The sequence below is a fragment of the Drosophila subobscura genome, chromosome O (assembly GCF_008121235.1).
Source record: "Drosophila subobscura isolate 14011-0131.10 chromosome O, UCBerk_Dsub_1.0, whole genome shotgun sequence".
In the NCBI taxonomy this organism is placed as follows: domain Eukaryota; kingdom Metazoa; phylum Arthropoda; class Insecta; order Diptera; family Drosophilidae; genus Drosophila; species Drosophila subobscura.
Genome location: NC_048533.1, coordinates 13,465,712 through 13,479,515, shown reverse-complemented (window position 1 = coordinate 13,479,515; position 13,804 = coordinate 13,465,712). Strand labels below are relative to the sequence as shown.

The window sequence follows — 13,804 nt, the reverse complement described above, 5'->3', positions numbered from 1 at the left end:
ATATATTAAAAGCATCTGGTAAAATGGTACTTTAATATTAATTATTGCAAACAGGGTACAAAAGTGCCCATACTATACAATACCATTGATTGGCCAGCAACAAATTGTCAAATGTTGTAACATTCCAATCCCACTTTTACCTTATTTGCAATCAATCCATTTAAGATAAGTCATAAAATCCGCCAATCTTGTGGAGAATTGATTGATGATTCCAGTAAAATTAGAGTTTGAAAGCTGAGAGTCCTAATTAGCTGGTAATATAAAACAGAAGATCAAAGTCGAGGAAAATTATTTAAGATTTACGGTACATTTACAGTATGAAAATGAAAGGGTATGTTTCGGTATGTTTCCGAGGATCTGTCGGTATATTTGATCGATAAATCCGCGGTCACACTGGTGGAGGTGCACGTTTTCAATATAAATAAATAATACAGTAGCAGGAGAGGATTTCCCTGACCGTTTAGTAGCAGGAGAGGATTTCCCTGACCGTTTAGTAACAGGAGAGGATTTCCCTGACCGTTTAGTCGCAGTAGCGATTAAATATAAAAAAAAATAAACAATATTTAATTATAAGTAAAAATGGACGAAACCGATGTAGTGGAGGTGGACGACATGCAGTGCGATGTGTGCGCAGAGCGGAAATTCCAGGAGCGCGAGGGCTACTACTATTGCATCGAGTGCGGCACCAAAAAGGAACAACTGCGAGCTGTGGAGATAAACGCCGAAGACACTTTCAATGAAACAAAAAATCACACTACGGTGCGGACTATCAAGCAGCCACAGGTCAAAACGGAGGACAATGAAATAACCTCATGGGAGTTCTACAACTTTGTGCTGCGTGGCTTCATGCAGGAGCTGCTCGACTTGGGGGCCAAGCCGGAACTGAAGCTGATGACGCTGCAGGTGTGGGCGGCCTACCTTGGACGCATGGAGGTGGCCTTTTGCAAGAGCAATGTAATGGGTTTGCCCAAGCTCAATGTGCGCTCTCTGCCCAGGTAGGCCCAGTGGCGCAGTTAAAGTTGTTCCATTCCAAATGAATCTCCCTCTTGCAGAGATGCGCGCATCATTTACAATCACCAGCAGGCCAAGCGAAAGAGGGAGAGGCTGGATAAAAGTAATCTGGATGATGAGCGCTCCAAGTGGCGACAGTGGAGGAAAACCAAGGTGATATTATCTTAGCAACGTGTCTAGGGCCATGTTCTAATATTTTTCCTACAGCGCAAACTAGACGCCACCGTGTGTAGCAAGAAGGACGCCGCTACGGAATCCACAGCGGGACAGAGCATTCGCTTGCAGTGGTCCTACAGAGCACGCAAGACCCTAAAGCGGCACATGGCACTCAAGCATTTGGACAAGCACAGCGTGGACAGCACGGGCAGCATGCGGTGTCATGGTCTGCGCCCAAAGGCCAAGAATCTGGGCCACTGCGATCGGAATATCTTCCTCCTGAACATCAACAAACTCTATGTGGTGCTGGCCATAGCGCTGAACATGATCGGAGACGACCTGCAGCTGACGGACCTGCTGCGGCTGATTGACGAGGAGCATCTGACCAGCCGCTACCTCCTTAAATATGTGCCAGAGGATGTGGCTGTGCGCAGCAAGACGCTGATAAAGGAGCTGCAATTAGGGCACCAAGTGGACAAGTGTAGCTACGAGGTGAGACTCGGCTCGGGCATGACCTATACGAACTACTAACTATCCTTTGTCCTTGCAGTTCCTGCGCACACAAGTGGGCTACATGTCGCGCTTTATAGATCTCACTGAATTCCAGACGCCGGACCTGACCACCCTCACTCAACGCTACGTCAGAGAACTGAGCCTACCGCCCGCAGTGGCTGAGTATGTGTGCCGCCTGATGGATTTCCATCGGCCCGAGTTCAGGCGCTTGTGGGACACGTGGACCTACCCTCGCTATGAGGCCCGTGTCATGGCCTACATCGTGTACGTCATGAAGCTGTTGTTCGGCCTGGACGATGTCAAGGAGCAGAAGATATCCGAGACAGCCGCCGAAGTGAATGAGCGTCTGCAGAAGCTGCAGCAGGAAGACACTGACGGCGAGGAAGCGCCTGCCAGCCTGTTTGTCTTCGGGGAGTGGATGCATTTTGTGGAGCTGCGCAAGATTTTGGTCTCACACTACAATCAGAGCTTTGCGCAGCGTTTCGGAGTGGCCAACCATCTGGAGCGGCAGCTCGATGATATCCTCATCAAGGAGCGAAAGCAGGAAGAGCACGATAAAAGCTTCACCGAGCTGGAGATGACGCCGGCCATGCGACAGAGCGAGAACATGCGCCACACCTTCGAGAGCCTGCTCAAGGAGAAGTATGGCGAGGGCAGCGCTGAGATGACGGCAAAGGATCACATCGAGTTCCAGGCCAGCATGACGCCCGCCCTCAGCTACTTTAAACGGCTGCTCATGCACGCTTCGCGGGCCGAGGGCGAGGACATGAGCGTCAAGATTCCCGAGTATATGTGGGTGGAGCACTCTGAGCGTCAGCTGGATCCCTTTATGGCAAAGACCAAGGATCTTGCCGATTACCTAGCCAAACATCAAGTCAAGTTGTGCGTGCAGGAACTCGCTTGCCAGGAGGACTACCAGAGGGTGGGTATGTTCCAGTTTTTCCCGAAACTGGACCAGAAGTCGTCGGAATTCCGAGCCAACTGTGACATCACGGGCGACGAGTGGATCCAGGAGCTGCGAAAGAAGGAAAAGCGTCCGGTCTTCAAGTTCCGCCAGCCCGTGGCCATCTATGGCGCACGGTACAAGGCGTTTGAGCGTGCGGCTCGCCGCCAGAAAATGGAGGAAGATAATCCGTTTTGGAAAATTTACAAGACACCCAAAGTCCACGTGAAGCTGAACGACGAGGAGATATCCTTGGACGAGCTGAGTTCTCTGCAAACTTTTGACGAGGCGCACATGGATCCGCTGTCGATTCCGTTGAACATGCCCCGCCGGCGCTTTAACTCTCGCAGCTCTCTGACAGATTCCGAGCTGATCGAGCCCAAGGAAGAAGACGAGATGCAGAACATGAAGCAGATGCTGAACGTGTCCAACTTCGATATCTGGCTGCTGCACGGCCATATGCACAAATTACCGCAGATGCATCAGCGTGAGCTGCGCACCCTGTTCCCCTGCTCCTTTCGCTGGCTGCTCGAGACCTGCGCCGCAACCATTGGCGTCTGCTGGTCTGTGCTCTACGAGCAGCTGCTCGTCCTGGAGGTGGTACTTCACCATGGCATCGAGGACTGGAGCAACCACAAGGACAACCTGCGATTCAAGTACAACAATCCAAACAAGGACATCAATATGATGACCAAAATATACAGAGACATGTGGTAGAGTGAGGGAAGCGTTTAAATGAATAGCCAAAAGAATAAACAAAGACCGCTTAGTACTAATTTTGATAATAATTCTAATTCTTCAACATAATTTATTCAATTTATAATTTATTATTCTTCAACATATTCGGTTGACAAGCAACAAGTGTTTAAATAACGTAACACTCTATTCCCACTTACGTTTTATGCTTCTATTTTTTGTAGACCTTTTTTGGGTGTCCTAAAAATTAACTAATCGTTTGCGAAATTGAATGATGAATCAAATAAAATTATAAGTTGGCCAATAAAAGTCCACTCTAACTAGTAATATTAAACGGAATACCAAAATTCAGGAATACATTTCCGAGCATGGGCAGGGACTGATTAACCCATTGTTTGACAAAACTAAAATAAGGCACCTTCATACATGTTAGGGGAGTGAGAGATAACTAAAGTGGAAGGATGGAATATGATGGATCTACCGAAATAATTTACAACATAATTATTTTCGGTGGCTTAATTCCAATTGTTCACCTTTTTAAATAGAGGGGGCAAAAGGGGCTAAGCTCTTTTTTTCCTCGGTATATTTACGGTATCTTTTTGAACATGAGTTTGGTATATTTCGGTAAAAATCTGATGGGCAGAAAAATCCGCGGCCACACTGGTGTCATCGCTAACAAATGTTTTTTAATTACAAAAAAAAATAAATAAATGAAGTGAAGCGGACGCACCAACAAAAACAAAGAGATTGCGACGAACAAAATGCTAAGGGTAAACGAACTGAGCAATCAATAATCGATGGCGGAAAAGTACTCATTGAACGGCTTCCCCATGTATTTTTTTCGCAGGCAAGCGGCAAAAAGGACAGGGACATCTTCGACGAGGTTTGGCCCGACAAGAGGAAGATTGTGCTGAAGCTGTTGCGGCAGGACACGGTGTCGCAGCGCGAATGGCAGGACCTCTTCTTTGGCGTGCACTTTGTGTGCCTGTGGGACGAGAAGGGGGCGGCCAAGATATACGACTGCCTGCAGCAGGACATTGTCGAGTTCATTGTGCACGCCCAGAGCCAGGTGCAGGCGCAGCGGGGCGAACAGGCCCTGCTGGCCACCTACATTGTGGAGTGGCGCAAGTTCTTCACACAGTCCAACTATCTGCCCCTGCCCTTCCGCCAGCTGGAGCAGTCGCCGCAGGTGAAGCCCGCCTCCAGCTCGTCCGCCTCGGGGGCCAGCACCAGTGCGTCCACCTCGAATGCGGCCTCCTGCAGCAATCAGGCGGCCACAAGAAGTTCCTCCGTGAATCCGGCCGCATCCACCTCTGCAGCAGGCACATCGGGAGCCTCCACATCAGCAGCTTCTGCCACAGCGTCCACCTCCGCCACCGCCTCGACAAGTGCCGCCGCCGCTGCGGCCGCGAGCAACACGGCCAGCTCCAGTTCGAAGAAGAATCCCACGGAGGACAGTCCCGTGCGCAAGCTGATGCTCGACTCGTGGAACAAGCACATCTTCCACGACATCAAGCACCGCCTGCAGGACTCGGCCATGAAGATCGTGCACGCCGAGCGAAATGGCGATGCCTACGATGCCCAGCTGGTGGTGGGCGTGCGTGAAAGCTACGTGAATCTCTCGTCCAACGCCGAGGACAAGCTGGAGATCTACCGCGAGAACTTCGAGATGGCCTATCTGAAGGCAACCGCCGAATTCTACCGTCTAAAGTCCACGGAACAGCAGCAGCAAAACGGCGTGCTGGCCTACATGAAGTACGCGGACGCCAAGCTGCGGGAGGAGGAGGTGCGCGCCAAGCGCTATCTGGAGCCCAGCAGCTTCAGCATACTCACCTACACCCTGGTGAAGGTGCTCATTGTGGATCACCTCAACTCGATCATTGCCGAGTGCCCGGCCCTCATTCGGGACTACGAGACGGAGCGTCTCAATCTGATGTTCCGCCTGATGGATCGCGTGCTGCACGGCGTCGGTGTGGAGGCCATGATGGGTGACCTGCAGCGGCACATTATGTCCGCCGGTCTGGCCGACATGCTCTCCGCCTCGGATATCATTACCCAGGACTCGGAGAAGTATGTGGAGCGGCTGCTGGAGCTCTTTAATAAGTTCAGCGATCTGGTGCGGAATGCCTTCAACGATGATCCTCGATTCCTGACCGCCCGCGACATTGCCTTCAAAACGGTGGTCAATGACACCAGTGTGTTCAAAGTAAGTGGAAATCGTGGACTCCACGTAGCCCTTTTTGTATCCCCTGTTTTATCTCTTAGATGGAGCTGCCCACGAGCATTGCCAATCGAGGTGTGAAATTCACGGCACCCGAGAGCAAATGCCCCGAGCTGCTGGCCAACTACTGCGACATGCTGCTGCGTCGCACGCCATTGAGCAAACGGCTGACCAGCGAACAGATCGATGCCCGCCTGCGCGATGTCCTGCTCGTACTGAAATATGTCAATAACAAAGATGTGTTCATGCGCTACCACAAGGTTCATTTGACGCGACGGTAAGTTGGGAGTTCAGAGGGGGTTCAGATAAATCTTAATGCTATTAACATTTCCATCTTCCATTGATGCAGCTTGATTCTGGGCACCAGTGCAGACAGCGAAAAGGAGGAGGACATTGTCGAGTGGCTGAGAGAGGTGGGAATGCCAGCGGACTATGTGAATCGTCTGGCGCGCATGTTCCAAGACATTAAGGTTAGTCGTTCGTGGTGACCCCTTGTGCTCCCTCCCAACTAACATTCGTTTACAGGTCAGCGAGGATCTAAATACTCAATTCCGCACTTCGATAAGTCGTCACGATGCTATCAATATCAAAATACTCAACGCTGGGGCCTGGGCCCGCTGCTCGGAGCGTGTGTCCGTATCGCTGCCAATCGAATTGGAGGACTATATACCCGATGTGGAGGAGTTCTACAAGAAGAAGCATTCCGGCAGGAAGCTGCAGTGGTATCATCACATGAGCAACGGCACCATCACCTTTGTGAACAACTTTGGACGCTACGATCTGGATGTGACCACCTTCCAGATGGCCGTTCTGTTTGCCTGGAATCAGAGACAGCTGGATAAAATCTCCTACGAGAATCTCCGACTGGCCACCGAGCTGCCAGGTAAGATTTGACCGTGCCTCTCCTTCTGTTACTTTCTTAATCGTTTCTCTACTTGCAGATCCCGAGCTGAGGCGCACGCTGTGGTCTCTGGTTGCCTTTCCGAAGATCAAAAAGCAAATACTGCTGATGGAGCCGGCGGTCATTGGTTCGCCCAAGGATTTTGCAGAGAACACTTTGTTCTATATCAATCAGGAGTTTGCCATTGTCAAGAATGGCAAATCGCAGCGACGTGGCAAGGTAGGAAAAGGTCAAACCAACAGCTCTCAGAAGAGACTAACCCTCTGCTCTCCTTGTTGACAGCTCAATCTGATTGGGCGCTTGCAGCTCAGCACTGAGCGTTCGCAGCAGGAGGATAATCAGTCCATAGTGCAGCTACGCATACTGCGCACCCAAGAGGCCATCATTAAGATCATGAAAGTGCGAAAACGGATGAACAATGCAGCACTGCAGGTGAGTCTACACAACAGACACAATTGAAGGAAATATTAATTCATTACCGATTGATTGTCAGGGTGAACTCATCGATATACTGAAGAATATGTTCCTGCCGTCCAAGAAGATGATCAAGGAGCAGCTGGAGTGGCTCATTGAGCACAAGTACATGCGCCGCGACGACGACGACATCAACATGTTCATCTATGTGGCCTAACTCTAGTCTCAAGCCCGGGCCCCACCCTGCACCTACCACATTTATGCAATCATTCCTCCTCAATTTCCGTTTCCATTCCTCACACACTCAAGCTCCAGATCGTCTCAATCTCGCCGCGTTTATTAAATCTCAATTCTGTTGTGCTCTAAGCACGCTCTAAGGCCTCAAACGTCTCAATGCATCTGTTGGATGGGATCACTTGGATCACTAATTGTATTATATGGAAATGTGTGTGCGTGTCCTCGCAGCATTTATACAAATTGTATTTAAATTTATATCGCTTCTTGTAACTGCTTGCATGCCCTGTCTACCTTAATTGTACTTTTATATATTTCGTTTCCAATGGCGGCTGCCCGGCAGCATAGATCTAGGTATTATGTCCAATCAATCCACACTCCCAACAGATCGATAATATCAATCGGTATAGCGCTAATCTAATCATCTCGTCTCGCTGTATTCTTTATGTGTTCTGTTCCATTTGTTTTTTTTTTGTTCGTTTGTTTGTTTGTTTGTTGTCTGCTCTTTGTAATGTTCCAAGTGAGAGAGAGAGCGCAGCGATTGAAGCAGCTTCCTCTTCAATCAGTCCAGCATGAATGCCTAATCACACACACTCACACAACACACACACACACATGAAATGATCGCGAAACTAAAACTAAATTAGCAATACTTTAAGCCTTAAGTTAATAAGTGAATAAACTTGGTTCTACACAGATAAATGAAAGCGAAATGAAAGAGTTTTAATGGTTTAAAAATGTTGCAATGCGTTGGAGGAGATTTTCCTATAAGGATATAATTATTTGCGGAAATAATAAGGAATAAATTAGGAAACACCAAAGCCCCAAGAGACTTAGAAAAGTTCCCTAAAAAGCAATTCGTTTCCGGTTGAATGGTGGAGGCACAGGTAAATCCCACAAAAAAAGGAGCAACAAGTTGGCTGTGCAATGAAGCAGCATAGCGGAAGATAAGGTCAGAGCAGAGCCCTCCTAAAGAATAAACAAATGTAAATCACAGCAGCCAAAAGACAGCCGGTGCTGAGCGGGGAATTACTAGCTGATAAGACAGATGGAAGATCGATGTGATCCCCCTCGTATGGTAGAACGTTCGCTATAAAAGCGAAAGGTGAGCCACAATCAGGCATCAGTCAGCGTTCGTTCATTCCACAGCTAAGACAACACAAAGCAAAGCAAACCAAACACAACATGCAGAAGGGAAGCATTCTAATTGTGGCACTTGTTGCACTGGGAGCCATAGCCGAGGCGATGCCTCAGCGGCTCAGGCCTTTACCCCAGAGCCCACCTCCAAAGCCGCTATTTCGCCATCGTTTCCGCCGTCAGGTGCTGGGCGGCTCAGTGGCCTCAAACCCGGCAGGTGGCGCCGATGCTCGTATGGATCTGACCAAGGGATTTGGTACTCCCGATCATAATGCTATCATCCAGGGATTTGCAGCTGGAAACACACAATCAGGTCCCGTCACCGTTGGCGGAACTGCGGCCTACAATAAGTAAGTGGATCACAGGAGACAACCAACAGACACGCAGTCGTCTAACGAGTTTCCTTTCCCTCCCACAGCCATGGCCATGGTGCCTCTTTGACGAGGACTCACACACCCGGCGTAAAGGACTCGTTCCAGCAGGAGGTTCATGCCAATCTCTTCAACAACGGCGTACACAATCTCGATGCCAAGGCATTCGCCTCGCAGAACAAACTGGCCAACGGTTTTGAGTTCCAACGCAATGGCGCCGCTCTGGACTACTCGCACATCAATGGCCATGGTGCCAGTGTGACGCACAGCAATTTCCCCGGCATTGGTCGTCAGTTGGGCGCCGAAGCTCGTGCCAATCTGTGGTCCTCGGCTGATCGCAACACGAAATTAGATCTGACGGGATCGGCCAACAAGTGGATGAGTGGTCCATTCTCCAACCAAAGGACAGACTTTGGCGCTGGTCTGGGTCTCAGCCATCGTTTCGGTGGTTAAAGCTGGAATGTTAAATGATGAAATTTGTGTATAATAATAATTTATAGAAAATGTTACCAATCCAACAATTAAAATTCAATTAATTATAGCATAATTAATGCCCTTATTGTTTATTTAACCTAAAAGTTAAGAAGGGGGCGTTAAATAAAGTGATTTGCTGTGACAAGGATCCTTATACGTGGGATTTCCAAATAAATACGCCAACATCGAACACAAATCATAGAAAAAAGATCCCTAAAAATGGGACAACAGGACACCACACAAATCAGCAAAGAAATATTAAAAAAATGACATGATAAAACGCAGAGCAGATCGTGCAGAAAATCTTAAAATTGGACATGGACGTACATAAAGTAGACAAATTAAAAAGGTAAAAGTTTGCACCCCCACCCTAGGCTAGGTGGGGGGGACTCTCTACCAGCTACGCTATCAACTTATGTTCCTATGGCTAAAATACTATTGAAGCGAGCATCTGTGATCTGTCTATCTGCGCTTGCGACCCTTCTTGTAGCCCTTGCCATACCAACCCGCCTGTGTGCGCGCCAGCTTGCGGGGGAAACTCGTGGTCAGCTGCTGGCGACGCTTGGCCGTCTCCGCTGCCGCAATGTGCGCCAGGGAGATATTCTCGTCGTACTCATCCTCATCGTCGCTGGTCGGACAGCACTCGCAGACGACAAAGCGACCGCTGCGTGCGCGCTTCTTGTGCTTGCGCTGATTGAGGTTCCACTGGCGATAGAACTGGCAGTCCAGCTCGGCGTACCGATCGAAGCAGAAGCCGCAGCTGGCGGCCGAGCGATTCATGGCGAAATTCGGCACCACCTGCGAGTTCCAAATGTTGAGATCCTCGGGCGGGGGGATGAGTATGCTGTGCAGACCGGAGTACGCGTACTTGGCGTCATACCAGCTGGGCAACTGCCGGAGTAGCTCCTCGTCATTGTGCTGCCGCAGCATGTCCATCTGCGAGAGCTCGTTCTCCTCGTCTTCCTCGGTGGTGGAGTCCGCCGAGCAGGTGGCACCGTCGCTTTGGATCTGTATGTTGAGTGCCTGGAACACTGGTGGCAGTATGTGCTTCGGCTCGATGAAGGGTGTGGACAGCGGCGCCCCAATGGGCACCAGCGGCGGCAGCTGCACGGGTTCCAGAAACAGTTCCACAGGCAGTTGGCAGAGACTCGGTAGACTCGTTCGCGGACTTGTGTCCTGTTGGGTCTTCTGTATAGCGACTAGTTTTGGCAGTTCGATGCTCTCCACTTTCGGCTGGATGCCCGTCTTGATCCCCGTTTCCATATCGAATTCCACTTCCTCCTTCAGCGAGAGTGGCTCCAGTTTCGGCAGCAACTCCAGCAGCTGCATCTCCTGCTTCACGGTGGTGAGGAGCAGGGCGTCATCGTGGTTGGGGCTGATGTCCAGTGCCTCCTCCAGCTTCAGTTCAGTCTCCACTTTGATTGTTGTTGTCGTCGTCGTCGTCTCCTCCTCCTCGACCAGCAGCAGCGCAGAGCCTGGCCCCGAGCCATTGCCCAGCTTGAGTTCCCCATTGGATGTTGGTTCTATCTTGACCTCCGCATCGTTGCCGTTTATTTGGTTCGAGCACACGCTCCTCACGAACTTGTGACGCAGATCGAGGTTTGTTTTGATGCGCCTGCCGTTCTTAATGGGCGTGCGAATGCGCGGCCCCTTGCCTATAGGCAGATCGCTGAAGCTGCAGCTTTCCGTCGAGATGGTCGAGTCCTGCGTCTCCTCCGTGGTGGTGGTGAAGGCCTCGTCCTCGTCGGCATTCTTGAGCAGCGGCTGCGTGAGCGTGTGCAACTCCTCGGGCATTAGCAGCGTGGCGTGTGCGAAAATGGGATCCTTTTCCTTGGTGTACACCGGCACGGAGATGTTCAGCAGCTGCATCAGCTGCGCCATCACGCGATCGCACTTGCCGTTGATCTTGATGCTGGCTATGTTGTCTTTGGGCGTCCACTGCAGATTCACCACACAGATCTTGGCCCGCTGGCGCGCAGGCTTGTCCATTTGCCACAGCCACGTGTACTTCTTGAGCACCTTCAGACTAGAGCCCAGGCAGAGGATCACATCCGCTCGCTCCGAGTGCTGCGTGGCCCCTGTCCAATTGAGCGGCCACTTGAGGTTGCCGCGCTCCCCAAAGTGCACAATGGTGTCGTACAGCGGCTCCGAGCAGCGGTGGCACAGCCGGTGCGTCTTGTGGCAGTAGCGTGCCGTCATCTCCGTCGTGTCGAACTGGCGCCAGTAGACGGCATTCGGCTTGCAGTGCTTGCACACCTCCACGTACATGTTGCCGTGAATCTCGGACAGTGAGTGGCGCGGCAGGCCCGATCGCAGATGCAGACCGTCGCAGTTCTGCGAGACAACATGATGGAGCAGCCGACGCCGGTGCAGCTCGTACAGGGCCATGTGGGTGTAGGTGGGATTCGCACTGGACAGATCATGCTCGCCGATATCCTTGCCCTTCTGCAGCAGCGTCCAGATGCCCTTGCTGCCGCGGTAGTCGGGTATGAGGGCCGCCGTGCTGATGCCAGCGCCCGTGTAGCAGATCAGATGCTTCGCCTGGGAGATGATGTTGGCCAGCTGCTCCACCTTGGCCTCGATCACGTGCGGCGCATCCTCCTTCTCGACCACACGCTCCTTGTAGATCTCGATGCGTTCCTTTCGCTTCTTTGTGGCCTTCACCATGTCCGGGTGCTTCTCCAGAAACTGGCGATCGTCGACGGAGCGCAGGGAGTCGCATTTCCGTAGTATAAGCGAAACCTAAAGGAAGTGATTACAGTCTTTGATTAGCATCATGGGGAAACACAGATACACACGCTCAGATACAAAATTGCAATCACTTGCATGTGCCTGTGTGCGTGTGTGTGTGTGGGGGTTGCGCACACTAATTACCTTTCGCATAGCATCCTTTCGACGCCGCTTCTCGTTGTCCTTTTTTGCGGGATTCACTTTCGCGCGCGTTATATAAGATTGCGCCACATCCGCACTGGGCTCCGGCAGCCCCACATCCTCCTCCATGACTAGCCAGCGTTCTCCGGGCCGTAGTTTCTGCAAATCCAAACTAAAAATGCTCCCCAGCCAGCGCACAGGGGTTGGGGGGATTTAGGCAGCAAATAGCGTGCCGCTGCGAGCTGTGTGAAAGGTTTGGCAGCGCGCACTCTTACATGTTTTTTGCCCTACACTCCTGCATTTTTCAGGACGTTAACAATTAATTGTTTTATGTTTTATTCATATAATATATTTTGTTTTTTGTTAGAAAAAAGGTAAACAACTATCGATGATCCAGTGCGCGGCCATCGAGCATTTTGCGGTCTATCGATGTTTCAGGGATGCACGAAATCAATTCCGTGACTTGGCGATAGTTTGCACTCACTGCAGTGACAACAGAAAAGCCGTTATGGCACGGTTTATGGACTTCGCAAGTTTAATCAAACTAATTATATAAGAGGTAGATTTCCATAGCATGCACCGTCATTCATTCAATATTTGGCTATCGTTTGTGTTATCCAATCCAGATAACGGTAGACACGCGTGTAGATGCCGGGTATTCCTGGCGTGCCGCAAGACAGACCCGCCGAAGTGATGCCCATCACATGATACATGCAGAGATAATTCTGATGGTACATCAATATAGGACCCCCCGAGTCGCCGTTGCAGGTGTCCTGTGCCCTATCGGAGCCCACGCACACTTGAGTGCTGGCATCAAAGCCATGGGGATATTCCTCAAGTTGTCGCGAGAGAACCTTCTGGCAAACCTGAAAGAAAACCAGCGATCGGATCGATATCTTCAATGCTGTGATGGATAAGCGTACCCAATCCTCGTAGCGATCCAGTTTTACTTTCAGCAGCTTCGCGGAAGGTTTCACAGCAAATCCCGTGCTGCCCCAGCCCACGGCTATGAAGGAACTGTAACGCTGATCGTCGAAGGGCAGGCAGGCGGGATGCTTGTACAGATCGAATACGACATCCTCTGCCAGCTTGACCAGTCCGATGTCATGGTAGAGCTGTGGATCCGCATAGTTCGGATGCGTCAGATAGCCCGCCACATTGTAGTCCCTTGGAGCAGCATCATCCTCAAACGTGTCAAAGTCCAGCTCGCCCAGACGCACCACATTCACCTCACCTCTGCGGGAATAGTCGAAGATAGTTTATTCAGCAGACTAAATCAGTTTGCCACTTACTGTTCCGATTCCAGGCAGTGGGCAGCGGTTAGCACGAAGCGTTCACTTATCAATGTGCCGCCGCAGAACCAATCCATTCGCCTGCCCAGCTCCAGGCGACGTCCGAGCCGTGCCATGTGTGGAAACTCCTTGGGATTGGCCGGATGACCGCCCACAATGAGAGGCGTATAGCTGCGGCAATTGTCCACAGTGCGGCGCTGAATGGACGCGCCGGGAAATATAAAACTGTAGTCCAGCGTCTCCTCGAACACGCTCTGTTTGAGACGCGTGCAAGCTGTGAAGGATGAGGTGAGATCATCAGGAGAGAGAGAGTTACTCCGTCCACACTTACAGCGCACAATATCCGAATGCTGTCCCAAACCACATGGCAGTAGGAGGCTAAGCAGCAGCCACACCAGCACGAGCATCATCTTTGCTACAGATTTAATTGCGATTGCTGCTGGCTCAGCCGCTAATCAAGTGAGACGCTAAAACCTACCGCCCGCCCAGAACGGGTTTCGTATCGTTTTTGGGTTATTCATCGCCGAGCAGATTGATCAGCAGAGCAGGCCCCAGCCACAGCCACAGCCA

General features: G+C 50.9%; 5 protein-coding genes across 5 annotated transcripts; 3 read left to right on the top strand and 2 right to left on the bottom strand.

Annotated features, from left to right (window-relative positions):
* The first annotated feature begins 497 nt into the window (after positions 1–497).
* LOC117896885 (TATA box-binding protein-associated factor RNA polymerase I subunit B) lies at positions 498–3,399 on the top strand. The gene is made up of 4 exons (XM_034805414.1): positions 498–995; positions 1,053–1,164; positions 1,219–1,659; positions 1,718–3,399. Exons 1-4 carry the CDS (start codon positions 580–582, stop codon positions 3,338–3,340), a joined length of 2,592 nt encoding a protein of 863 aa, XP_034661305.1. The 5' UTR covers positions 498–579; the 3' UTR covers positions 3,341–3,399.
* Positions 3,400–3,955: 556 nt separating this feature from the next.
* On the top strand, positions 3,956–7,802 carry LOC117896886 (cullin-5). Its single transcript, XM_034805415.1, has 8 exons — positions 3,956–4,089; positions 4,167–5,525; positions 5,585–5,817; positions 5,890–6,010; positions 6,066–6,423; positions 6,482–6,660; positions 6,724–6,873; positions 6,935–7,802. The coding sequence occupies exons 1-8, from the start codon at positions 4,081–4,083 to the stop codon at positions 7,070–7,072; spliced, it is 2,547 nt and encodes an 848-aa protein (XP_034661306.1). The 5' UTR covers positions 3,956–4,080; the 3' UTR covers positions 7,073–7,802.
* A 457-nt stretch (positions 7,803–8,259) lies between these two features.
* On the top strand, positions 8,260–9,121 carry LOC117896897 (attacin-A-like). Its single transcript, XM_034805430.1, has 2 exons — positions 8,260–8,576; positions 8,645–9,121. Exons 1-2 carry the CDS (start codon positions 8,275–8,277, stop codon positions 9,048–9,050), a joined length of 708 nt encoding a protein of 235 aa, XP_034661321.1. The 5' UTR covers positions 8,260–8,274; the 3' UTR covers positions 9,051–9,121.
* A 3-nt stretch (positions 9,122–9,124) lies between these two features.
* Positions 9,125–12,343, bottom strand: LOC117896887 (NAD-dependent protein deacetylase Sirt7). Its single transcript, XM_034805416.1, has 2 exons — positions 11,946–12,343; positions 9,125–11,813 (listed from the first exon to the last, which is right to left on the bottom strand). Exons 1-2 carry the CDS (start codon positions 12,069–12,071, stop codon positions 9,534–9,536), a joined length of 2,406 nt encoding a protein of 801 aa, XP_034661307.1. The 5' UTR covers positions 12,072–12,343; the 3' UTR covers positions 9,125–9,533.
* Positions 12,344–12,468: 125 nt separating this feature from the next.
* LOC117896894 (serine protease snake) lies at positions 12,469–13,703 on the bottom strand. Its single transcript, XM_034805427.1, has 4 exons — positions 13,566–13,703; positions 13,235–13,508; positions 12,866–13,178; positions 12,469–12,808 (listed from the first exon to the last, which is right to left on the bottom strand). The coding sequence occupies exons 1-4, from the start codon at positions 13,642–13,644 to the stop codon at positions 12,533–12,535; spliced, it is 942 nt and encodes a 313-aa protein (XP_034661318.1). The 5' UTR covers positions 13,645–13,703; the 3' UTR covers positions 12,469–12,532.
* Positions 13,704–13,804: the final 101 nt, after the last annotated feature.